This window comes from Malaclemys terrapin, chromosome 14 (genome assembly GCF_027887155.1).
Source record: "Malaclemys terrapin pileata isolate rMalTer1 chromosome 14, rMalTer1.hap1, whole genome shotgun sequence".
In the NCBI taxonomy this organism is placed as follows: domain Eukaryota; kingdom Metazoa; phylum Chordata; order Testudines; family Emydidae; genus Malaclemys; species Malaclemys terrapin.
Genome location: NC_071518.1, coordinates 26,648,175 through 26,675,940, shown reverse-complemented (window position 1 = coordinate 26,675,940; position 27,766 = coordinate 26,648,175). Strand labels below are relative to the sequence as shown.

Here is a 27,766-nt window from a genome sequence, read left to right as displayed (position 1 = left end):
GGCCTTAAAAACCTTTAAGGATGGAGATTCCACCACTTTCTTCTAATCCTCCACACCACTCTTCAAGGGCCTCCTTCCTGAGGGTTAGGAAGACCTTTACCAACTTTTCCAATTAAAAAATATACTATGACTACGTATAGTGTACATATGCCCTTTAAATTTTTAATTGTCTGGCTGTAAATCTAAATTTAATAGTGAATGAAGCATTGTAGAAAGTTGTGCTGGCTGTATAAATTAAAATTGAAATTTCTTAAAAAGAACAGAGAATGCACTGATTGACATCGTTTTTGTATTTAATCCAAGTTTACATCTGTTAGTAAATTGAAATGATGAGTTAAATGGTATTTAAATGGCAGAGTGTGAGGGCATATCCTTTACATAATTACTTTAAATGCTTTTTATAGCTTCAGGATTTGTGAGTAGCTTTATCACATTGCTACCTGACAGTCTGTGTGCTGTAATCCTGCCTTCATGATGGCTTTCACCTTGTTGAAGAAGACATTCATTAGATCTCCCTTTTAACTGATAATGATAATTTTATCAAAGAAGAGTGTGTAGTAACACTAAAATAACATGAACAATGTGAGAAAATGTAACCGCATTTACAAGCAATGTTTACTTTCTTGAAGAATCTTAGCACTGCCCCTAATTCTTGATCTCGAAGTACTCATGGATGAGGGTAATTTTAATAAAGTTGTGGTATAATTTATAGGTCTTCCATTGCTACCCATGTAACAGGGGGGTTGTTGATGTTGTTGAATTACTTGTGCACAGGGAAGGCCTATTTACGCTGCTAGAAAATAGAAAGAAATACTCTTGGAGCAGAATGACTCTGTGCTCAGTCTCTTTACTTTACATGTCCCATAAGACCAGACATTCACCCTGCTGCTTTCAGTCCACAAGTAGGTCCTGCACACATCCTAGAGGCACATGTGTTCCATAAACATCATTTACACCCCAGGAAAGAAAGTTACTGAATTTTCCAGAACCTGGATGTTTTAGCTGCACTGAATGCAAGTATATTTTAACAACTCTCTGAAAGGTTCCTTCTGATATGGGGTGTTTCATATCAGATACACAACTACCTTGATACATATAAACTTGCTGTTCTTTCACATTTGAGAGTGATTATTATTTCAAAATTGTGAATCACGAAATAGTGAATTTATGGGAAAAGTTGGGCATGTTGCAAAGTGTGGTTCCACTACTACTTTGTTTTTGTCCTTGTCCCACATTGATGCCTTAGCAGATTAACATGTATGTATATAAGGGACTTGCAATAGCTTGTTGTACAGAAGAAAAATGCACTGACTAATAACCCTCTAAATCAGAAACGATGTAGCCTCAGTCAGCAATTTAAATATTTTCCATTAGGGTGAGCTGGTTCCAGTGACTTTTGCTCCACTTTTCTTCCCTCTGAGTTGCCCTGCTGCTAGGTTTGGAAAGTCCTATACTGTAAAGTTGGAACCCTGGAAAAATAAAGACAAAAACCGCAAGAAGAAGTTCAAAAGAAATAAAGACTAAGAATGAAGTTTTCAAGCTATGTTCCAAGGCAAGGACTTTTCATCTTTAAACCTTTGAATTGTGAATCAAGGCAGTAAAACTTACTACTAGGTTAAAGTTTAAATGGCATAGAAAAGGTAGAAAAAAGATTAAACATATTCTGTCTGGACAGTGGAACAAAGACTTTGAATCCTTGTCTATGCACCTGTCTATAGAGTATCTAAGTTCCAGGAGTCCCACAGAGGACATGCGATGAGCACTCTTATTGTTCGTATTAAGAACTGAAGTAATTGAAAGGAAAAGTAAGGTAAGGAAAATCAGAAATCAGATGTGACTGCCTGTATGGTTAAAAAATAATTTAAAGGGAAAGTGACTATCAAGCAGTTCATATTATGGAAATATGACCATTGAAGATAAAATAAAAAAAGTCTATTATTCTTTGAAAGAGTTTTTTCTCTCCAAGACTTAAATATCATTTGAAAGCCAGCAATGTTCACTGAGTTCCTTACTGGTCAGTTGTAAGAGAATCTTTCAAATATATATTTTTATTTAGTTTTTGAATTGATAACGTCAAAGTTGGATGCTGAAACATGGGAGGAGGGTTTTTTTTTTACAGTAAATTTAAAAGTCTTTGGAATTGAGTAAACATGTTACAATTTTATGTTCTACTGCATTAAACTTCCTTCAGCTGCCTTTTTAACACAGCTTTCTAATTCCAAATTTACCTTTATGGAACAGCTCCATATGAGAAAAGAGTAATAAATGTAATGTTTCACAAGCTGAGTTAATAAATTGTGGCATTCACTCAGGTCTGAGTTCTTCTGGAGTTGTCTATTTCACAAAAATCTCTTGTCTACCAATTCAGCTGTCTGCTACATGGGAAACGGTTATTAGAACATGCATTTTAAAGAAACGCATGGACATAGAGTGATTTTTCTTAAACAAATGAGGGCTTTGAATCATGACGAATGCAAAGCTCCTAAATTCTGGAGCACATCTGTTTAATGGAGAAAAAGATAGTATACAAAGAGAGAGGCAAATACTTTTAAAAGTACATTATTCGTAAAGTTGACATCAGATACTGGTGTGTAACCGTAGTTTGCAAAATTAGCTACTCTGACAATAGTTATTATAGATTTACAAGATGTTTGGAGATGTGCCCCCATGTATCTAAGATCCATATTGAACACTACACGTTGAATAAAAACTTATACAGGGTAATGATGCATGCTTGGTGTTTGGATCTTATAATGTATTCTGTTATGTGGTGGATTTTATTTTTCCCTGTTTTTTTTTTTTTTTGAGGCGTAAATAAGGCCCAGTCTACATTAGGGAAATTTGCACTGATGTCGCTATTTTGATGCAGTTACGCTAATGTAATTCCCCAGCATAGACCTGTTTCGCTAGTATAAAGCTGGGCTTACTTCAGTGTGAATTACACCTCTACCCCGAAATAATGCTGTCCTTGGGAACCAAAAAATCTTACCGCGTTATAGGTGAAACCGCATTATATCGAACTTGCTTTGATCTGCCGGCGTGCACAGCCCTGTGCCCCCTGAGCACTGCTTTACCGCGTTATATCTGAATTCATGTTCTATCGGGTCGCATGATATCGGAGTAGAGGTGTACTTATCTAGTTTATTTTAGGGGTGTGCATCAGTGTAACTACATCAATAGTTGTTTCAGTGCAAATTTCTCTAATGTAGACAGCTTCAGATTTAATGTCAGATTTAACGTCGAACTAGGTTCGACGGGGACAGGTGAGCAAAGCCCACAGGTAAGTGGGAACATGGAGACCGGGGAAATGAGTCGGAAACAAGAGGGAGTGTGGGCTATATTGGCAGAGAGAAAGGAGAGTCAGGAAAAAACTGGGAGGAAAGATCAAACCAGTATCTTAGATGCCTATATACAAATGCGAGAAGTATGGGGAATAAGCAGGAAGAACTGGAAGTGCTAATAAATAAATACAACTATGACATTGTTGGCATCACTGAAACTTGGTGGGATAATACACATGATTGGAATGTTGGTGTGGATGGGTACAGCTTGCTCAGGAAGGATAGACAGGGGAAAAAGGGAGGAGGTGTTGCCTTATATATTAAAAATGTACACACTTGGACTGAGGTAGAGATGGACATAGGAGACGGAAGTGTTGAGAGTCTCTGGGTTAGGCTTAAAGGGGCAAAAAACAAGGGAGATGTCATGCTAGGCGTCTACTACAGGCCACCTAACCAGGTGGAAGAGGTGGATGAGGCTTTTTTCAAGCAACTAACAAAATCATCCAAAGCCCAAGATTTGGTGGTGATGGGGGACTTCAACTATCCGGATATATGTTGGGAAAGTAACACAGCGGGGAACAGACTATCCAACAAATTCTTGGACTGCATTGGAGACAACTTTTTATTTCAGAAGGTTGAAAAAGCTACTAGGGGGGAAGCTGTTCTAGACTTGATTTTAACAAATAGGGAGGAACTCGTTGAGAATGTGAAAGTAGAAGGCAGCCTGGGTGAAAGTGATCATGAAATCATAGACTTTGCAATTCTAAGGAAGGGTAGAAGGGAGAACAGCAAAATAGAGACAATGGATTTCAGGAAGGCAGATTTTGGGAAGCTCAGAGAGCTGATAGGTAAGGTCCCATGGGAATCAAGACTGAGGGGAAAAACAACTGAGGAGAGTTGGCAGTTTTTCAAAGGGACACTATTAAGGGCCCAAAAGCAAGCTATTCCGCTGGTTAGGAAAGATAGAAAATGTGGCAAAAGACCACCTTGGCTTAACCACGAGATCTTGCACGATCTAAAAAATAAAAAGGAGTCATATAAAAAATGGAAACTAGGACAGATTACAAAGGATGAATATAGGCAAACAACACAGGAATGCAGGGGCAAGATTAGAAAGGCAAAGGCACAAAATGAGCTCAAACTAGCTACGGGAATAAAAGGAAACAAGAAGACTTTTTATCAATACATTAGAAGCAAGAGGAAGACCAAAGACAGGGTAGGCCCACTGCTTAGTGAAGAGGGAGAAACAGTAACAGGAAACTTGGAAATGGCAGAGATGCTTAATGACTTCTTTGTTTCGGTCTTCACCGAGAAGTCTGAAGGAATGCCTAACATAGTGAATGCTAATGGGAAGGGGGTAGGTTTAGCGGATAAAATAAAAAAAGAACAAGTTAAACATCACTTAGAAAAGTTAGATGCCTGCAAGTCACCCGGGCCTGATGAAATGCATCCTAGAATACTCAAGGAGCTAATAGAGGAGGTATCTGAGCCTCTAGCTATTATCTTTGGAAAGTCATGGGAGACGGGAGAGATTCCAGAAGACTGGAAAAGGGCAAATATAGTGCCCATCTATAAAAAGGGAAATAAAAACAACCCAGGTAACTACAGACCAGTTAGTTTAACTTCTGTGCCAGGGAAGATAATGGAGCAAGTAATTAAGGAAATCATCTGCCAACACTTGGAAGGTGGTAAGGTGATAGGGAATAGCCAGCATGGATTTGTGAAGAACAAATCATGTCAAACCAATCTGATAGCTTTCTTTGATAGGATAACGAGCCTTGTGGATAAGGGTGAAGCGGTGGATGTGGTATACCTAGACTTTAGTAAGGCAATTGATACGGTCTCGCATGATATTCTTATCGATAAACTAGGCAAATACAAATTAGATGGGGCTACTATAAGGTGGGTGCATAACTGGCTGGATAATCGTACTCAGAGAGTTGTTATTAATGGTTCCCAATCCTGCTGGAAAGGCGTAACGAGTGGGGTACCGCAGGGGTCTGTTTTGGGACCGGCTCTGTTCAATATCTTCATCAACGACTTAGATATTGGCATAGAAAGTACGCTTATTAAGTTTGCGGATGATACCAAACTGGGAGGGATTGCAACTACTTTGGAGGACAGGGTCATAATTGATCTGGACAAATTGGAGAAATGGTCTGAGTTAAACAGGATGAAGTTTAACAAAGACAAATGCAAAGTGCTCCACTTAGGAAGGAAAAATCAATTTCACACATACAGAATGGGAAAAGACTGTCTAGGAAGGAGTACGGCAGAAAGGGATCTAGGGGTTATAGTGGACCACAAGCTAAATATGAGTCAACAGTGTGATGCTGTTGCAAAAAAAGCAAACATGATTCTGGGATGCATTAACAGGTGTGTTGTGAGCAAGACACGAGAAGTCATTCTTCCGCTCTACTCTGCTCTGGTTAGGCCTCAGCTGGAGTATTGTGTCCAGTTCTGGGTGCCGCATTTTAAAAAAGATGTGGAGAAACTGGAAAGGGTCCAAAGAAGAGCAACAAGAATGATTAAAGGTCTTGAGAACATGACCTATGAAGGAAGGCTGAAAGAATTGGGTTTGTTTAGTTTGGAAAAGAGAAGACTGAGAGGGGACATGATAGCAGTTTTCAGGTATACAAAAGGGTGTCATAAGGAGGAGGGAGAGAACTTGTTCACCTTAGCCTCTAAGGATAGAACCAGAAACAATGGGTTTAAACTGCAGCAAGGGAGGTCTAGATTGGACATTAGGAAAAAGTTCCTAACTGTCAGGGTGGTTAAACACTGGAACAAATTGCCTAGGGAGGTTGTGGAATCTCCGTCTCTGGAGATATTTAAGAGTAGGTTAGATAAATGTCTATTAGGGATGGTCTAGGCAGTATTTGGTCCTGCCATGCGGGCAGGGGACTGGACTCGATGACCTCTCGAGGTCCCTTCCAGTCCTATAATCTATGAATCTATGAATGTGGACATTTAAAATATTATAGTATTTTAACTGATTACCAATGAAACGTTTAATCAACTATTAACACTTTGGTTAACCATTCTGGGGATATAGACATGTATTGTGGATGTGTATAGTTATCTATAAATTAACCAAATATCCTTTTTCAAATGTATTTAAACTTTTTATTTAACTGACATGCAGATGTTCAATTGAGTCTTGTCAGAAAAATATATTATGATGTTGTTTAAAATCTGGTTGCTTTTCTTTGAGGGAAGAAGGTGAATTAGTAATTTGAAAGTCCATCTTAAAAATTACTGTGACTAGCTTTTTATAAGCAATTGTGCCTTCCAGTCTACCTGACCTAAGTCACACTGCAGACTTTCTTCATTCTTTTAAGAGTCTTCAAACATATTAACTCAAATTAAAAAATACTGTATACAAATGAGAGGTGCTGGAAATAATTTTCCTAATAATTTTATTAAGATTTTCCATGACTCAGTTTCCAGACAGGTATTCCTTTATTAGTCCAAAACCAAGTGGTGTTGATTACATCCAAAATACCAATATAAGTATATACTTACAGTCTTATATTCTATATCCTAGCCACGATACTGGTATAAGTATTGGCCAAAATAGTTGCAACAGGATTTGGTCTGGGAGATACCTTCCCATCATGGTGTGATTTCGGAGGGGTAAGGAAAAGCTCTGACAAAGAAACCCCTAGAAAACCTTGTTTTTTTACATTATAACAAACAAGTATCATCATTGCTAGTTATCAGGCCTTAGCTAAGACCAGATGAAACAGTGAAATCTGCTCTCTTTGTGATTTTCTCAGGTCTAACTTTGCCATATTTCTGCCTAACCCTGGACTAAACAATTCTTTATAATAAACTAAACAAGCCAATTATTTACTGCACTTGGGGGCACCCAATTAACCATTTTTTAAAATTTCTATTTCCTACACCCAAACCTTAAATAAGATTACACCGATATTCCCAGCGTCACTACAATTTTAACACAAACAATCCTCCTTTCTCATGAGTTCATTCTTTCTTGGTCACTTTTGAGCCAATTATCCATGCAAAACATCCAATCTCAATTTAAAACCATAGTTCACCCATGCCTAACATGGGAATATATTCCTATAGGGGATTTTGTTTCAAAAGTCCAGTATTTCCAAGTTTGAACTCAAATGAATTTAGTTCCACTTGAAGCTGAAGTGCCCGACACTGATGGGTCAATTCTAATTATGTACATTACATATGGAACTGGATTAACACATACTCATAGAAATTAAAGATGAAAAGTCAACTCTGCTAGTGCAAATTTCTTCCCTTCTTTATATTCTGCAGCTTTCCATCTTCTGATCAAATTTTGTCAGGTTTTACAAGCTAGGCATCCAAGATGATCCTGCTTATCTGGATAAGAATGCTCTAGGGAGCATTTAAGGTGATGCTTAAGATGGAGCTGAATGGAACATCTTTCTCCAGGCAGTGCCCTACAATTATGCTATTGGGTGCTGTGTTGCTGGAGGTGCTGACTGTCAGATGAGAGATAAAACTTAAATCTTAACCATGTGTGATAATTATAGATTTCAAGCTGTTTCTGGCAAAAAAAAAAAAAAAAAAGGGGGGGGGTGTTACCTATCCCATGTGTCTTGGCCAATATCCAATTTGGGAAATTACATTCTTCTTATCAAAATTCCCAATGAAATTTGTTTGGGTAGAATATTCTTCACATCTGGTCCTAACCTGTTATGTGTTACTGAACTCTGTTAGCTGCTGTGTTTCACTTCATAGGTACCTGCATTTCATAGTTGGGTTAAATTATTCTTGCTACTCAATCATTTTTTGCAACAGCGGTTCTCAAACTATGGGTCGGGGCCCCAAAGTGGGTCACGGCCCCATTTTAATGGGGTTGCCAGGGCTGGCTTAGATTTGCAGGGGCCCAGGACCAAAGCCCAAGGGCTTTAGCCCTGGGCAGCGGGACTCAGATTACAGGCCCCCTGTAGGGTTGTCAACTTCCTAATCACACAAAACCAAACTCCCCTGCCCCTCCTCTTCTCCGAGCTCCCGCTCACTCCATCCCCACTCGCCTCTGTCACTCACTCTTCCCCACTCTCACTCACTTTCACCGAGCTGAGGCAGGGGGTTGTGCAGGGGGTATGGGCTTTGGGCTGGGGCTGCAGGCTCTGGGAATGAAGGGTTTGGGGTGCAGGAGGGGACTCCAGGCTGGGGCAGGGGGTTGGGTGTGGGGGTGAGGGCTCCAGATGGGGGTGGGGCTGGGGACGAGGGGTTTGGGGCGCAGGAGGAGGCTCCGGGCTGGGCCAGGGGGTTTGGGTGCAGGGTCCAAGCAGTGCTTACCGAGCTCCGAGGAAGTGGCCGCCAGATCCCGGCAGCCTCTAGGTGCATAGGCGGGCAGGTGGCTCTGTGCGGTGTTTTCCCACCTGCAGGTGCCGCCCCCAGCAGCTCATATTGGTCGCAGCCAATGGGAGCTGCAGAGCTGGTAGTTGGGATGAGGGCAATGCGCAGAGTCTCCCAGTCTCTGGCTGCCCCAGTGCCTAGGGAGCCGCAGGGTCCTGGGGGCTGCTTCTGGGAGCAATGCAGAGCCTGCCTTGGCCCGGGGCCCCCGCTGCACTGCTGACCGGACTTCTAACGGCCTGGTCAGCAGTGCCGACCAGAGCCGCCAGAGTCCCTTTTTGAGTGGGCATTCCGGTCAAAAACCAGACTCCTGGCAGCCCTAGCTCCCTGCCTGGGGATGAAGCCCTTGGGCTTTGGCTTTGGCCCCTTCCCCACTGGGGGGCTTGGGCTGGCTCAGGCTTCAGTCCCCCCTCCTTGGGTCATGTAGTAATTTTTATTGTCCAAAGGGGTTGCAGTGCAATGAAGTTTAGAAATTTTGGTGGTAAAATAGGGGTTCTCAAAGTACTTTGGGATGAAAAGTGTTATATATATTTTTTAATGTATTATTCATTGCATTGTCTAGTCTTAAAAGATTAAGGTGGGTAAATCAATTAACAAGAGGTTTGTTAGATATTATATTTTGTGTAGTGGTAGTCTCGGACAATTGGGATCTTAAAAGACATGGCTGAAAATTCATGTTTTTAAACATATTTTAGTTTATTTTCAGGTACAGTATATTCTAGACACACTATCATTAATTTACAGAATTTGTTTGATTGTGTATTGTACATCATGTCACTTTGTCTTCATTTGTTAGCCTGTGCATGTTGTTTGTTGTTTGTGTCTCAGCTCACTGTGACACCCAATACATGAACGTGAAAAAGCACTCATTCCAAACCTGACACTTTGTATTGGGTTACATGGCTGATGCCTATCAGACACAGTAATGGGCACATATTTTAAGGAATCAAAGTCTATGATGTGGTGTCAGATATAAGAATCTAGAACAGTGGTGGGCAACCGGCGGCCCGTCAGGGTAATCCTCTGGCAGGCTGCGAGATGGTGTTTACATTGATTGTCCGCAGACACAGCCGCCTACAGCTCCCAGTGGTCGCGGTTTGCAGTTCCTGGCCAATGGGAGCTGTAGGAGGTGATGGCCAGCATGTCCCTGCGGCTCACGCTGCTTTCCACAACTCCCATTGGCCGGGAACGGCAAATCGCAGCCACTGGGAGCTGCGGGCAGCTGTGTCTGCAGACGGTCAATGTAGACGCTATCTCGCGGCCCGCCAGCGGATTAACCTGATGGGCCATGTGCCGCAGGTTGCCCACTATTGATCTAGAGAGAGAAATAGGTAGTAGCATTCACCAATATTATACAGTACATCACTTCCTCCTCTTAGGCAAGGGAGTATGTTGTGCCCTATCTCCTGAGTATAAATTTATTTCTCAAAGTCAGTTGGAACTGGCAGATTAGACTGTATTAACTTCAGTATATCTCCTGAGCAGAATATTTTGCCCTGCATACAGTCATGAACGTAGGATAATTAACCATTGGAACAACTTACCTAGGGATGTGGTGGATTCTTTGTCACTTTACTTCAAAACTGGATGCTTTTTAAAAAGATATCCTAGTTCATCCAAAAGTTGCTGAACTCAATGCAGGAATTGCTAAGTGAAATTCCATGCCCTGTGTTATAGAGGAGGTCAGACTAAGTGATCTTCTGGTGAAGATGCTTTAAGCCAACTGGAGGGAGTTCTCCTGTCTGCTTAATAACTCCTGCCTCTGTGAGAGGTGGTAGCTATGTCGGCGGAAGAAGCTGTCCTGATGATATAGCACTGTTTACACAGACACTTAGGTCAGTATAATTTATTTCACTCGGGGTGTGGATTATTCACACCTCTGAGCAACGTAAATTATACTGAAGTAATTTGCAATGTAGACATATTCTTAGAGAGAGAGAACGCTTCTCTGTCCTGTAGATTGAGGTTCAGAGACAGCCTTTGGTGCCTTGGGCCTTCACCCAGGCTTTCTGCTTTCAGTGATCTTTTTGCTTCCTCCTATAAAGTCATTCGTACCCTCTTCCCTCACACAGTAGAGGAGGAGACTGGATCTTAAGCAGCTTTTGCACTTTCATAGTTTAGGAAGTTTCTTGTAGTCTCTAGCATTTAGTTTGGCTCCATAAAGGACACTGGGACTTGCTGGTTTTGACCAGTCATTTTAGTAAGGCATGCATCCATATGACGTCACATGCTACCTTCTGATCTCAGTCCAGTTGTGACACAGGCCCATTGTTTAGGAGCACATCAGTCTGTGATCGCTATACATATCTGCTCTTTGTTCACATACAGAATGCTTTAGGTACGGCACAGTCAATGTAGTTGTGTGACCATAATGACCACAGCATCTACCAGTGGTGAACGCTTACAGAGATGGCCCTGTAGACACAGTTCTACTCAAAGAAAACAGTCCTGTGCTAGAGCACTGAGGACTAGAACCAGCAACAGCATGTAAGGTTTTTAATTCACATGGGATGAAACTTTTATCGTAGAAGTTAGCCTGTTATATATACACACTTAGTTAATCTCATATCTATGTACAATCCATAGTAGAGGTTAGTACACTGCAAAATAAGTGATTACAAAAGCATACCTGCACAGATTTATTTAGGTTAAAATGCACCACGGGAATAGTTAGAAATTATGGCTCATTTGAAAGGAAAGCAAATGGTCTCTTAAAAGGGGAAAAAATAATTGCCATCACTTAGACATATGTGAATTAGAAGTCTGCAGTTTGCAAAATTTGATCATATTTAAAAAATACATATGACTGGTTTTTTTTTAGCATCTGGCTGAGTGACCGTACACAAATATTTGAGATTTAGCCTTTTGTGATACAAGTGTAGAATATTGTGCTCTTTCCTATTATTTTGCTTCAATTGGAATTGATGCTACTATAGAAGCACTGTCGTTCTTTTTTACATTCCATGCCTGGACAGTTCTAAAGGCGCCTGCAGGCTATCTATTGTAGTTAGCCTCTCACAACACTTGGGGCCCAGTTTTGAATGGCTTGTGCATTAAAGAGACATTTTTCTTATTTCCTACGTGTTTGCAATGTTGCTCCATGAAGATGTTTATACATTTTATTTTAACATAGCTTAATACTATTTAAAAAACAAATAAAACATATTGAACTTAATAGGTGAGACCTGTTTTTGTATTTAGTGTGTCTGCTCAGATTGTATAGCGTGAGTCTGCATGGGTGTAGGTAATAAAATAAATTATATAATGTTTTGTGTCGTGCCTATCTTCTGTTTTCTGGAATTGACTAAGGCTTGCAACTTCAAAGGTAAGGTTAGGCTTCCCTTTTGTGTTCAGATAGTGTGACTAAACTATTATGGCTGGCATTTCTGTGGAAGACTTGTGAGGCTTGTCCTTTGTTTTAATCTTTAAGTATCTTAGGAGTCATCCATAAAGGATATAGGCAGCAGGGGAGTTGAGGTCTTATGGACAGTTGGTGGAGGGGGCAGAGTAAAAATTCTGGAAAAATCTGCAGAGATCCTTTCAGGATTTCCACTTTGTTCCCTTTGGCTGTAACAAATCTTTGAAAATGGTGCTGTGGAAGTGGGTAAATGAAAGAGAGCTACATGGGGCTAAGGAATGGTGATGTTCTTTTGGGAGTTAAAGGCATTTATACAGCTTGAGAAAGAGAGTAGCGAGCTCAGTATTTGATAAAATCTACTGGAGCCCTCTAATTTGTTGGTAATAAAAAAGGAAAAAAATGGGGAAAAATTAGGTTATTCCCTTGTTTAATTTGCTAGACTGACACTAATTCTTCAGTTCACTTACTCTATTAGTTAATTTTAATATCTACTCTGCATTCTTGATTTCAACAGGGGAGAAGGTGGATGCAGAGGGTAAAAGGGTACAGGATTGGAGGGGTGAGAGAAAGGGGTTTGGTAGCAAATTGCGCAGTTCCCTGTTCACAGCTATACTGGAATCCCATGTAATTCTGCTATTTCATGGGCTTTCAATTGTGGGTTTGTCACCCCGTTTTATTGTAGCGTCAACAAAATCATTTTTATTGGAAACTTTATGAAAATCGGTGGAGACCCTAAAATGAGAGAAACTTGCTTAGACAAAATAAAATGGAAAATATCTCTTGACAGGTTCTAATTTTAAAGTTACTGGATGTTTCAAGATGACTTAAATGTACAGAATGGTGGAAGATAGTTTCTTCATTGGTATAAATTCTACTTGCTAACAAACAACTCCATATTTTTGGTATCTGCTTATTCTAGCAACGTTTCTTGAATTTCTGTTACATCCATAAATGGTCATATGAGTAGCTTGTGTCCGATCAGGATATCAGTGGGAAGTTTTGAGGGCAGACAGTCTGCAGAATCAGGCCTTTCAAACAGAAGTTTTTCTATATTTGCAAGTAGGAAACACAAAAATGTTTTCAGTAATTTTATGTACTCTTTTCCCAAATGAAACAGTGAGCCGAAACCAAAACAAACCTGAACACATTTCCTTGTAAGTATTTATTTTAATGTAGTAGAATAGAGGCATCTTAATCATAAGTGCTCCTATATTTGTTCATCAACATATTGACAGGCATGCAGGTAATCTGTTAAAACAAATATCATGAATACGGTGAAGCGGGAAGGCCTTGCTGACTGCGAGGGGTGAAAGTGCTTCAATATGGCAAAATCATATTTTAATCACTCTGAGGAGTAACAAACAGGTTGTGTTATGGCAGGTCTCTTATTTAATGCTGGTGAGGTGTTTTTGTGATGTGATTGCCATAAAATATATTTGTTTGTGCACAAGAAATTTTATACATTCCATATAGTATGTTTGTTGTCTTTTTGCACTGAAAGAAGGTGGGTTTATTTTAAAACTCTAAATCTCTTACCAGCCGAAAATCTGCCCGAACGGCATTTGTACCAGTGACTTGAATGACAAGAGTTCTTTGTGAGGGAGCAAATGTGCAGCAGTCTCCCTACTGTACAGTTAAACTTTTGGTGCATAAATCATTTTAGTAGATTGGGCCAGTAGAGAATTGCTTATAGTACACTCTGTGAGAGTTGTCAATATGCTATATGCGATGTTGGAACTTTTCCAAACCCAAAAACTATTGTCATGTGCATTTGAAGGTTGATTCTACTACGCTGTGTTTAGCCCGACATTAATGGTGCCAGCTTTCTATGCTAAAGTGCTTGTAGGTTCTTATGCAATTAAAGGCTTCTAAATTTCTTAATAGGTATCTGCAACATTGACATTTTAATTTGGCGTACCACAACCTTAAAAGGCTCGATCATGCACCATTGAAGTCAAAGGGAGCAGAATCAAGTTTACAATTTCTATGAAGCCTTCTTTAAATAGCCTGAATTCAGTAACTGGGGTTGTACAAAGAGTCAGCTGGTGGCACTGTAATAAGGAGAGGTGGCTATTTGGACCCTTACATTTCCAGCAAGTCAGTAGGAGACCTTCTGAAAAGAGTTAACTAATTTCTGTGCACTTCTTCAAAGTCAATACTGACATTAATTAATAATAGAGTCCTGTGGCACCTTTAAGACTAACATGTATTGGAGCATAAGCTTTCGTGGGTGAATGCCCACTTCGTCAGATGCATACTTCTTTCACCCCCGAAAGCTTATGCTGCAATACATCTGTTAGTCTTAAAGGTGCCACAGGACTCGCTGTTGCTTTTTACAGATCCAGACTAACATGGCTACCCCTCTGATACTTAATTAATAATAGTTTCACTTTTCCTGTACTCTCAGCCTGTGTGGTGATTTTTCCTGAAGGTAAAAGAAGAGATGTTTTTGTTAGTAGAGGCCATTAGTCCTTACATAACCTGAATTATAAGGAATAGACAAGCGTCTGCCCTCAGTTTGTCATCGCTCTCTGAGTCTGCCTGAGAATTAAGATTTTTGATGATTTAATCCTGGGGTCAGATCGTTGGTTGGTGTAAATCGGGCTAGCTCCATTGAGTTCAAAGATGACATGCTGATTTTACACCAGCTGTGGATGGTTTCTAAATTCTATGCCCCTTTTAAGTAATTTAAATCAGCTAAATCGACTGCAGGCCTTAATATGGCTAGCTCCGCTGTCTTGAATGGCTTGGGAGATGTTTCTGAGGTGGAAGTTGGAAGTTTAGGGTTGGGCGCCTTGTGGATTGGTGAGCTGAATCAGCTGAGCAGTGTCTGGTCAGCAGACAGCCGTCTGGGGAGCCTGCTAACGGTGGTCGTTATGCTGCTCTAAACCTCCAGTTGAGGTGGAAGATGGGCCATAAACCCAGGAGGAGACTCTGTGACAGTTAGGAGGCCAGGTGGGAGAAGTGAATCTCGGAAGCAGGATGTCTGTGGCCCAGGGCAGAACGTGGAGTTGAAGGCAGTGGAAGAGTGCATATTTGGGTTGGCCAGGTGCTAGAACAGTAGTGGGCAACCTGTGGCCTGCCAGGGTAATCCACCGGCTGGCCGCCAGACAGTTTGTTTTCATTTGCACGGCCACCCACAGCTCCCAGTGGCCGCAGTTCACCATTCCTGGCCAATGGGAGCTGCGGGAAGCAGTGTGGGCCACAGGAATGTGCTGGCCGCCATTTCGTGGCGACTGGGAGCTGCGGGTGGCCATGCAAATGTAAGAGCCTTTACTGTGCTAGAGTCTTTACAGCTGAAGCTTGTGGCACTTGCCTCTGCTGTAGGTAATCTGAGGTGATACTAAACTGTGGCAAGACAAGATTTGGTACCATGACACTGCAAAAGACCCCATGTGTAGCCTACGTTGACACTTGGGTTTGCACCTGATGCACTGTCTCACATGCTAAATTTTATTTATTTAGGATTTAAATTATTTAAAAGGAGTAGAAAACACAATTTTAATGACTGAGTCCTAGCACTTTCCTCCATGACCTCCTGAGAGAGAGATGATAAACTGAGGGCAGAGGCTAGTCCACTTTTATGATGAGGGCTTCTTAAGGTCTAATGAAGCAAAGAAGCAAGCTGTCTCTCTTCTCACAGCTTCTTGGAAAATACCTCACGTATTGAAAAGATAGGAAAAGTACATTGGATCACTGGGCAAGACTGAGGCCTTATTCTCCGTCTTCTGACGGATTGCTTGAGCACTACCTTGCTCCACAGGTTAACTTCAGCTCTGCTAATCCTTTCTTTATGCAGGTGCCCAAAGGAAAGGCTAGCAGCTGACTGCTTTCAAGATGGGAGAGTTCCTTGGGCTGGTCAGGTTCCAAACCCAAGCGTTATTTTCCTCGCTATAAACATTAGACCTTGAGCAGAAGACTTTGCTGACTGCAATTGGTTATTTCTGTTTCTTATGATCCACTCACTTGCATACCTTTAGCGCCTGTGTTCTGGGCAAGATTTACTAAGGAATCACAGTAGAAGGATGAATAGTTTTTTAGTAGGACAAACAGTGTTTGTAATATACTTGTCGTTTTTTCTTCTTTTTCTCCTTCACTTTTTTCCCACCACCTTCTTCCACGGTGTCCTTCTCCTTCCTCCTCTCCAGTCAGTTTGCACTAAATTTATTTTTTCTTATTTTTTCTCTTTTTTAGGTAAACGGTTGCAAGAATGGGTTTCTGTTATCCTTTGCATAATCTTGGTCACAGTTGACTTTCTGCTCCTGTTAATCCATTTTTCAGCAAATCATCTTTATAAAATAATAGCAGGTGTAGGTAAGTATTTCAGTCTTTTAACCCTCAACATATTTTAAAATTATCAATACACACAGTTCAGATCTTCACATTTTGCAGCAATATGGCAGATATTGTTGTAAACGTGTTTTTAATTTAGCTGTAAGAATTGCAAAATCAGAAATGTAGAGAAATTCAGAACTAAGGTTGGTATTGCAACTACCCATATACACAGGCAATATGGCAGTATTGTTCTAGGCCATAGGAGTTGAATAAGCTCCTATGTTCTGTATTTTTGAAATAGCAGGATATAGAATTATAGTCCGCAATCAGCAAAGCACTTATGTGCTTAACTTATGTATGTGTGTATATATAATAGGGTGACCAGATAGCGAGTGTGAAAAATCGGGACGGGGGTGGGAAGTAATAGGTATCTATATAAGAAAAACCCCCAAATATCAGGACTGTCCCTATAAAATCAGGACATTGGTTACCCTAATATATAAAAAATGAAGAGAGAACACTGAGAAAGGATCAGTGGATTCTATTATCACATTTACTACTCGATGAATTGGTGTCCATATAGTGTCTTTTCCACCATAATTAGCATTCACTTGGTGACATTACCTCGGGCTTATAGACTTTCTGGACATTGTTATAATGCCATGTCTAAGTTGCTCTTTGTAACATATGGTTTGTGAAATTTTCATCTGTAGTACTTAAATATATTGAAATAATGAGAAAGGGAGGGAAGAAACCCTGAACTTTAGTGCCATCCTGGAAAAAATGTTTTGCTGATATTTTCGTGAAGGGGAGAAACTTGTTAGAAACTCTTGTGAAGTAGAGGAGGGCTGTACTTTTAAGGATGCCTTTGTTTTGGAACAGATCTGCAGGAGTATACTGGGATGAATGTGTTAAGGACAGAATTACGTTATTGCACCCTCTTTTAATCACTTTTTCCCCCCCTTCCAGCTCAGGTGTTGCAGATCTGTGACATGCTGGCAGTGTACTCAGTTGCATTGTGGGGAAACTGTCAGGTTAAAAGTTAGACTTGTATATTTGATCCCATGTGTGAGCTATTTTATTTTCCTCTCTTCCAGTTACATAGCTTCTTTGTGGTTTTATAAATATTTCACCAGCATGTCTAAAGTCTATTTCATCCCTCTTTTAAACATAGTAAATATAAATGCAGCAACAAATTTACGGCAAGTCTGTCTGTAGCAACACAAACTCAAAACTTCCACTGAAAAATAAAAAGAATTGGTTTATCACAATTTATTTGTATCTATATTATTTGTTTTGCCCTCTGTAGTATCTGCACTATCATACTCCAAATACTAAGGTACTTAGAGTGCCTAATTCCACAGGTCTAGAAGAACCAATCAACTGTGAAGTCTATTTTAATGCCTCAACTGTAAATAAAAACCTGATGTACAAACATGGGCATTCTCAGGGTGCTAGACCGATTCCATTTCAGGTGTCCAGTTAGAGCAGTAGCTATTCCTCTCTAGTGAAGCCAACTGGCTTTGCAATTGCAATGTTAGGTTGTCCAGCCAATTGAGCTGTGGAAAAATAGTTTAGGACCAGATTCAGTTGAAATCCTCATTCACCTTGTATTAGGGTTACCATATTTAAAAAAATAAAAGAAGAGGACACTCCACGGGCCCTGGTCCCACCCCTTTCCCACCCCTGGTCCCGCCCCAACTCCACCCCTTCCTTGCCCCTTCCCCAAAGTCCCTGCCCTAACTCCCCCTCCTCCCTCCCAGCCACGTGAAAAGGGCTCCCCGAGTGCTACAAGCTTCACGGTTTGCCGGGCAGCCTCCAGACCCTGCGCCCCCGGCCGGCACTTCCCCAGCGCAGCTGGAGCCTGGGAAGGGAAGCTCCCAGCCAGGGGCGCAGGGTCTGGAGGCTGCCCGGCAAACCATGAAGCGCTTGGGCTTCGGGCAGCCCCCATGCCTCCGGACCCTGCGCCCCCGGCCAGGCACTTCCCCTTCCGGGCTTCGGCTGCTCTGCTCCTCCCCTGACTCTTCGGCTCTGTTTAAGAGCCAAGCTGCCTGAGCCAGCGCTACCGGCTTTGGGCAGCCCCCTTGCCTCCGGACCCCAGCCGCCGGCCGGGCACTTCTCATCCCCGGCTCCAGCTGCTCTGCTCCTCCCCTGACTCTTCGGCTCTGTTTAAGAGCCAAGCTGCCTGAGCCAGCGCTACCGGCTTCGGGCAGCCCCCTTGCCTCCGGACCCCAGCCGCCGGAGCAGAGCAGCTGGAGCCCGGGAAGGGAAGTGCCCGGCCGGCGGCGCAGGGTCCGGAGGCACGGGGGCTGCCCGAAGCCGGTAGTGCTGGCTCGGGCAGCTTGGCTCTTAAACAGAGCTGAAGTCTGAGTCCGGGGAGGAGCGGAGCAGCCGTGGGAGAGGAAGTGCCCGGCCGGTATTTTTCCTGGACATGTTCGGCTTTTTGGCAGTTCCCCCCGGACGGGGGTTTGATTGCCGAAAAGCCAGACATGTCCGGGAAAAACCGGACGTATGGTAACCCTACTTGTATCCCACAAAAGGCCTCTCAAGTGCTGGGTATATGAGGCAGGGATAGGAGCACTTTATGGATAATGTAGTGCTCCTGTACTGCTGGTATGAATTTAATTCACAAGGGGAACTTGTACAAAAGTTTGTTCCAGCCACACTCCAGGAGTGTTATACGTGGGAGAGCATAGTCTTGAGAAGTACGGATACAAGAATATTTTCTGATGAATACCTTATGGACATATTATTGCAACCATAATACAAATATTTTAACAGCTCAGATGCGTTCTCTTCACCCAGTTCTCAAACAACTATAAAGACATTCTTGATTTTATTTCCAGTTTTCATTTCCTGAAATAGTCTGAAGGCACTTGTTTGCTTTCAGAGACTAAGGCCCTGATCCTGCAATCTGATCCGTGCAGCAGAACCTCAGTGACTTTGCTGGGTCTCCCTGCAGTCACAGGGGCCCAGCTCCATGGATTCAAGTGCAGGATCTGGGGCTAACCTTATTAAAAATGAATTTTTCCAATTCAATCTGTAATTGACACTGATTATTCACTCAAGCTCATGTAATCCAGTTGAGTGCAGTGGTATTTGGAATCACATTACATGTCACCAGGGCAAGTCTACACTACAGCGCTACATCAAAACAGCTGCACCAAGTCTGGTGAAGAAACACTATGCCAATGGGAGAGCGCTCTGCCATTAGCATAATTACTCCACCTCGGTGAGAAGCGGAAGCTATGTCAGTGGGAAAGCAGTGTGGACAGTTCAAGACTTGCGTTGCTCAAGTGGGGTGGGGCTTTTTCACACTCCTGAGCAACATAAGTTAGACTTAAGCGGCTGTGTAGACCTGCCCTTACTTATACTGCTTGTCAGCAGTTTTTCCAGGTTGTTTAAAAATGTCCTTCCCACCCACTTCCCTTAGAAATTGGCAATACTCCCTATGAAATAAGCTATAAAACAACTGACTTGTTTTGAAATGATTGAAGATCTAGTAAAGGATTTGTACTGAAAAGTCCACCTAGTCTTTAGCTGTAGTGGAACAGATGTGCCATCGTCATTATACTTGACTTTATAGAACAATTGGTTTAGTGCTACTAGAAGTTTAATATGGCCTCTTGCTTTAGGAAGCTCTTAAGAGGATAACCATGATTTAAAAAAAATATAAACGACAAAAGCCTCTGAGGTTGCCTGGAATTTCATTGCCTGTACAGTGATTTTATGTGGGCTTACAGGAGAGTTAATACCAATTAGAGATGTAACTCATCTTCAGTTATCATTAAAGCAAGCACTGATCTGACTGTGGAAAGCCATGTGTGGGATGAGTGAATGTGTGAGTTTGATTATTTGGGAATGTTTGTGCATAATATGTGCAGGTTGTCTTATCTTTCTAATACTTTGCAGTCCCCCTGCCCATGAGGCTTATGTCTTTAATTTCCTAATAGCATGACTCCTTCCAGTTTTGCCTCTCTGTCGCTTGAAGCAGTATCCTTGCTCATTGTTTTGAAAAATCATATTATGCCTGTCCATCTTTTTGTTCTTTACATTGGCTGCCTATAAAGTGGTGGATTAAGTTTAAATTGGCCCCTTGGTTTCTAATGATGCAGGCACTGGCTATACTGAAAACAGCCTTGTTGAAGTTTCCTTTTTATTGATAAGTTGTGTTCTAGAGCTCCCACTCTGTTGCTTTATGGGTTGGCCTTTGCTGTGTGCGTAGACTTTGAATGTGGAATTTCCTGTCCCTGGACATCTATCTCAGCTAGTCTTGCCCCATTTATATATATGGCTTAATTTTTTTCCCAGAGGTATTTTTAGTATGACCACTGTTGGTCTCATATTTGTTTGTTCCTTTTTTAAGTTAAATCTCTTTCCAATTATCTACATGTAGAGTTATAGGAAGGCAGTGTTGTTGTAGGTGAAGCATAGGAATGCCTTAAGATATTTTAAATCAGTTGTAATTATTGTTAATAGGTGAATAGTTCGGAGGCTTATCCCAACTATCTAAATCTCTAGAGCCCGCTAAAATAAGCGGGAAACCCTTATATAAATGCTTTCTTGTACTTCTTGCTTCCACGTTGACTGTTTTGTGAAGTATTTCCAGCCCTCCTCTCAAACCCAAAAAGTTGAACTCACTAATGCAATATTTCTGGGTCAGCTCATTCACCCAGCGTGGGAGTCCATTAGGGTATAGTGAGGCCACAGACCGAAAAAGCTATGGATCCATGGATATCTAGGGTCACAATCCCCATATCACCTTGCTGGCTCATTCTGGTTGTACTTCCCCTTTGGACTGTACCCCAGCTGTTGATAACACACTGTGAACTCTTGGAGGGGTGTGGGAGCGTCACAGAGTGGTATATCCTTATGTAGTTTCTGGAGAGGAATATACCTCTCCTGTGTGTCTCTCTCTCCCCCAACCCCCTACCTTTCCAATCCTAGCCATGTCCTGTTTTTGTCCTGCGTGGTAGAGTATCCACATTAATCTTCTTCAGAGAGGAGAGAGACTGGTATGTGAAGTAGGAGGCTTCCATTGCTATCTTCTCTTATGCAGGGCCCAACAGCAGTATCCCATCCCTGTCCCACAGCAGGAGGTGAGGGGAGCATTGGAGTCTGTCTCGGGGGTTATGCTTTTAATTCTAGCCAGGCAAACTACTGTGATCTGAATGGATTTGCTTTATTAACACCTTGCAAGCATCAGTGCTTTTGAACATTTTAGAGAGTGAAGATTTAACATCGACTTCAGCTGTGCTTTAATAAAGAATGATTTAAAAATCTGTTCTGTTTTATAAACCTTAGAATTTCACAATGGTTGTGCTTCTCACAAAGACCTGTGATGACTGAAATATATTTTCTGGAGCTCTTTGTTTGTGTTTGCATTCAGTCGTAATGAGAGATGATGGAGAGAGATTAGGTTGTTAAGAATATTGTATGTATTGTAAGTGAATGCTGCTTTCCTTTCCTTTTGACCCAGGTAGTTTGTAGTGAAGTTTTCTTCTTGTTTTGTAATTTAATATACTACCATTGATTTGGTTTGATTTAATGCATTTGAGTGAAGAGGTTCTGAAACAAGAGATACTTAGTTTTACTTGGTTTTGATTGTACAAGGCAAAATAAAAGACTTCTGTAATCTAGTCTGCAGACTGACAAGCTGAGTTTACAAAGAGCATGTGAGAAGCCCAGTATGCACAGAACATTTCTCTTGGAAAACACCCATGTATGTGTTTCCACTTAGCAGGAAAAATAATGACACTTTATAAAGTCCACACCAGAGGGCTTGGCACCTCCAAAAAGGATCCTGGCAAGGTTAGTCCTAATAAGCAAAATATGTAAATTTAAATTTAAAATATTTTCTTACTAGAAGGTGCATAAATTATTCCCAATGGGCACTTACATGACAATAAATTTCACTTGCTTGGGAATTAATGCACCCCACTTATATTACTTTGTTCCATTTTTTAAAAAATGAATTATTCATTTAAACTGTACTCTAGTCTACTTAGTTCTTTAAAAGGACACTCAACCATTTATTTTTTAGCCCCAAATTTAACTAATGGAAAGGTATATCTTATCTAGTACATATGGAATGCCTGGATACATGAAATATAACACCTTTACTGAATTCAATGTAATTAGAAAATACAAAAATAAAACAAATGTGCAAAAAGTGATACCACTTTGGTTGATTCTTATGATTGTTTGAAACACTATATATATTATATAATAAAACTGTGTTTGAGGGTGTTCAGGTTTAACTCCTAAAAAATTATTTGGGTCCCCAGTAAGTAACCCAGACAGCATACGGGCAATGTGGATGTTCTAGCATGTATGTGCCTATTCCTGCTAGCAACCACAGAGATCTGTTTTGGCTGTCCCCTGCTTGTCTGCGCAGCTGCCTCTGTAGTAGCTCCATCTAATTCTTTGCAGGGGCTAGAGGGTACCAGGTTTGCTAGAATTTAATAATGATCCATATAAGAATGATCCATCTAGAAGCACAATGAGGAGTGGTTGGATTGTAAATCAGGAGCTGAAGATAGGCAGAGGGGAGACACAAAATCAGCAGTTGATAGGGGTGGCAGTGTCGGGTGATTGTCAGTTCATCTGGACGACTGGCAGTTTCTGAAAAGAATAAGGGCCAGCATTGATGCACCCACCCTTTTGCTTAGTTAAACAGGTTCTAATGCCAAGGGTTTGCAAGTATAATGAGTATTCAGTTTGTATCTAATTTTTCCTTTTTTGAAGCACTTGGAGATACTTGAAATACCAAAGTTGTCACACAAGCTTAAACTCTCTTCATGAAAACAATTTAGGGTGGGATTTTCAAAAGCATTTGGCACTGGCCTATCCCAACTCCCTTTCAGATCAATTATAAAGCTCCTGTTGACTTAATCGGGAGCAAATGTAGTCAGTCAAAAGCTGAGCACTTTTGAAAATCTCTCCCTAAACTGTAAATGAGAATATACATTTGAGGATATCACAACATACATTTTTATACCATGCTTATGATTGTGCTATTTGAGTGACTTACATTTGTCACTTCATCTGCTTGATGATGTCACTTCATCCGTCTGATGTGCCTATAATTCATATTTACATATCATTTACTCTTTGTACTCATATGCTGCATCAAGGGAGGCCCATATCAGTTGCCATATAAAAACCTTTCTGAAGCTCTCTAAATAGCATAGTTATTTCATTAACTTGAAGCTTAATACATTTTCTCCACTTTTTTCTTTCATGTCTTATGTATAGGGACAAAATGGCTATCGACTAAATAAAATGTGACGTTATTTGGTTTGTAAATTTTTTCCTGATACATTTGACTTGATATTCATTTTAAGTGGCCTTTGGTTTTTTAGTCATTTGATATAGTTCATTGTTAAATGTCATTCTAATAATGGAAATACTAAACTATGACAGGTTTCAAAGAATATTTCAAATACTAAGTCTGGAGGTAACAGCTTTATTACTGCTTGATGACTTGACCCATATTTCCTAACATGATTTCCCTGCTGTAACTTGAAGTGAGTTCATGTAAGTCTAATGATATCAGTTGACCTTGAGAGTAAAACCCAAAAGCCTGTGGGGGTTTTTAGTTTCTTGCACTGTTGTTAAACATTATCCTTTTTTTAAATGAAGTATTTAAAAACTTCCCGTATACTAAAATATATGTGTACGATTTATTTCAAACAACCAATATTTTTCTAGTTACTTATGAATCTCCGAATAGTGTGTTTTACAATACAGATGCATAGTGCAAGAATTAAACAACATCAAAACACAATTATGATAATACCTTCTATAACACACATGGTGTTGGTAAATTGAAAGGCTGTGTGATAATGGTTATCAGACACCTTTGGCCAACTCACCATCACTAATCAGTCTCATCTGGGACTACTTCAAACATTCAAACCCCTCCAGACTTTTATTTTTAAACAACTTGCCTGTTTCCTCCTGTCTCATAAATATGGAATTTCCCACAGAATTACATTGGCCTAGGAACAATTTAGGAACAGTGACAAGTTTAAAGTCAGATATCTATCTTGAAACCCATCAGACCAGAAACGTGAAATTTTATACCAGCCAGTGTGATGGGGACATTGCCAGCTTTCCAGTGCGTAAACCACTGGCTTTTAGCTCTGAGATGCCCAATCTTAAAACTTGCTTTGAGTCCTTTAAGAGCAAAACCTTAAAAACACCACATTATTCTGCATAGAAAATCTATTCTAATCATGTTTTAGAGGTTTCTAAAATGTATTTTAGAAAATCTTTATCATTCTGAACCCTACATCATTGGGCTAAGGGCATTAAGAGAACCTGACCTTACAAGTGGAGGGATATAAAAGTTTTGAAAACTCCTTCAAACAGTTTCTAAAATGTTTTTTTCCGTAAAGGATGTGGAATGCATAGAATATGTGACTGTATGGTATAAAGACTTTACCAACACTGTTGATGTATTTGAATAATTTTCATGTGACTTTACCACTTGTAAGTAATGTGGCCGTCCCAAGTTGATGTCGATACAACCTTCATGCCACACCATCATGCCTTCTCTGTTTCCCATGGTGTGGCTGCCACTGATACAGACGTGCCATAAGCACGTTTCCAGTAACTCTAGGTGTGGCAGTCCCTAGCCAGGCACCTCTGAGCTTGCTGCATCAGTTATGAATGTTAAAAAAAAATGCTTGAACCCGGTCACCTCTTTCAGTACAAATTAAGCACTGTCCGTTTCTATCCTCAGTGCATCAGATGGTGATACACAGTCAGGATACAGAAATTTTCATGTCCACTCCAGCTCCTTCTCACCTCCATGCAGCCAGACTCCCCAGTTGATTCTTGCCTGTGTTGAAGAAGCAGCAGGTGCCTCATACTGAGGTGGCATCTTGAACCTTTTCAACCTGCTTCATTCTTCAGCTGGGAAAGAAAAAGAAGCTAGCCAGGAATTCACTGCAACTCCACTCTCCAGCACTTTGTTGTGGGCATTGTATGAACATGGGGCACTGGCTCCTCTTCGCAGATGGTCACTGGTTCACCTGAGGCAGGGCTGATACAGGGCACTTTCACTGTGCTTCAGACACTTGTCACAGGGCTGGACAAATCTCTTAGCTGCTCCGCCCCCGAGGTAGAAGAAAGAGGAGGAAAGCAGTGTCGAGGAGATTGTCCAGAGGATGCTTTTACCCTTTCTGTGCCCCCACTTGGAAAAAAATTGGTTCCAGAGGCCATTGCCTGTATCAGCTAGGCACATGGAGCTTCCTTCATAGGTCGCCTTTTCTTTTCTTCACCTAAAATCTCCCTAACTGAGGGCTCTTTTCAGCTCTCTGTCTCACCTGTCTACTTCTGATCTTATCCCAAGACCTCTCTGTCATGGGTGGCAGAAAGGTGCTGTCTCTTTTGCCTCTTAAAATGGGATAAACCGGTTAAGGAGGTTTTTGAGCTGAGGTTATTGCTAGTCAAACCTATTTGTGTAAGGCAGTGACAGTCACACCATGGGAGTGGACAGAAATGGAAAAAACATTTGGAACCTTTCAAATGTTTAATTTGTGTTGCAAAAAACAGTTCAGTTGTTTTGACTAACCTGATGGTTTTCTGGTATGTGTAATAGCATACCAACAGAGAAGTTAGATAAAATACTCTTTATGGAAGGTTGCAATGTAACACTACTTTTTTTCTCAGAATTCAGAATGATGAAACACAAAGCAGGTTGCTCCCTAAAACAGAGGCATAACTTGCCCCACCTTTCTCTAGGCTTTTTGTTTGCTGCTTTTATGCTTCCCTACAGAGCTCCCTAGCCTGCAAGCAGGACCAGGAAACCCCTGAGCATTAAAATACTAGCGCTGCAATTTTAATACATTTTCTGCACATCACATTTTCCAGGGCATGACCACAGAGGTACAGATGCCCACAAAACTGTCTAATCAGATGTATAGCTTGGGCTGAGTGACTGAAATTAGGAAGTCAAGGCAGACTAACCTATATTATACAGACTTTGCAGTCATCAGCTGGGGAGTTTGCCTGCATGGAAGAAGAGGCAGAACTGTGAATAAAAATTCCTGTACCTCATGTGGGCACCACCGCTGCTGACCTGACAGAAGACAAGGATTTACCCATTTTTCTATACCGGTGGTAGTCACGCCATGAAACATAACTAACTGTCACATTTGTTGTTATAGTGCTATTTTTGTGAATTATGCCCAGTTTGCATGTTAGAGGAAGACTGAATTAAGGGTATAATCCTGCTCCCAATGAAATTATCTACATTTCTAAATTTTGACAAATAAGATCTCCCAGATGGAGGAAGAAATATTTTATGTAACGTAGAGGACACTATTAGAAGGCGAAATCTTTAAGTCCTCACTCTGTTTTTATGCCAGCCCGTGCTCAAGTAAACTCCTATGAAAATCCATCAGACTTTGGGGTTTGGCCCTTAAAATAGACTATGAAATTAATGGCCCATTTGAAATATTAGGATAAGTGCAGTTGACTTTAGGAAAATCCTTTAGTCTGAATACTAACATGCTTCATAGTGTTAGACTCAAGGAGCTCAATTTATTTAGTTTAACAAAGAGACGGTTTAGGGGTGACTTGATTACAGTCTATAAATATCTTCATGGGGAACAAATATTTAATAATGGTCTCTTCAGTCTAGCAGAGAAAGATCTAACATGATGCAATGCTGGAAGTTGAAGCTAGACAAATCCAGATTGGAAATAAAGCATGCATTTTTAACAATGCAAGTAATTAAGTATTGGAACAATATACCAAGCGTCATTGTGGATTCTCTATCACTGACAATTTTTAAATTGAGACTGGATGTTTTTACTAAAAGATCTGCTCTAGGAATTATTTTTGGGAAGTTAAATAGCTTGTGTTTTATGGGCGATCAGACTACATGATCACACTGGTCCCTTCTGGCCTTGGAATCTATGAATACAAGTTCAGGGTGGTTATTAAATCTAGTTGTTGCAGTGACAACATGTCATACTGATTTCAAATATTTTTTTTAAATTCAGGACAAAGATGGTTTGCATGAAGAATTTATTTACTGTGAAGGGGAGTTTGTTTACATGGTAGCTAAGCAGGACAATGCAAAGAATTGATCGGAGGAAAAGTAACTGGTACTGCAATTGTTTTGAATGAACAACTTGGCTTTAGTTTGACAGGCAAATCATGAATCTTGGAGTTAGATAATTAGCCCATTTAAAAAAACCCTTTCCTTTTAGTTGTATTTGAATAACTAGAATAGAGTTTTATGGACAGTAGATGGAGTTACTGATATGCTGTATATAAAGCTTATGAAATAGTAATACAAATCTTCAGCATTTTTGCTAGATGTTAATATTGAACCAGCATTTGAAAATGAGGGAATAGTTCAATATAAGTAGCTCTCGTAGTTTAATCACAATAAACCCTGATCCAGTATTTTTGAAGCCTTGCCCTTGTTGAGATAGAATATGAAATTAAGCATTCAGATCTGGAAACC

At 40.8% G+C, this 27,766-nt stretch overlaps 1 protein-coding gene across 1 annotated transcript in view; it reads left to right on the top strand.

Moving 5' to 3' along the window:
* The window catches only part of LOC128848763 (plasmanylethanolamine desaturase-like), an 81,398-nt gene that overhangs the window by 24,868 nt on the left and 28,764 nt on the right, over nt 1-27,766 (top strand). The window contains exon 2 of the mRNA XM_054048911.1: nt 16,198-16,317. Coding sequence (XP_053904886.1) covers nt 16,198-16,317 — 120 coding nt within the window. The remainder of the gene's footprint in view (nt 1-16,197; nt 16,318-27,766) is intronic.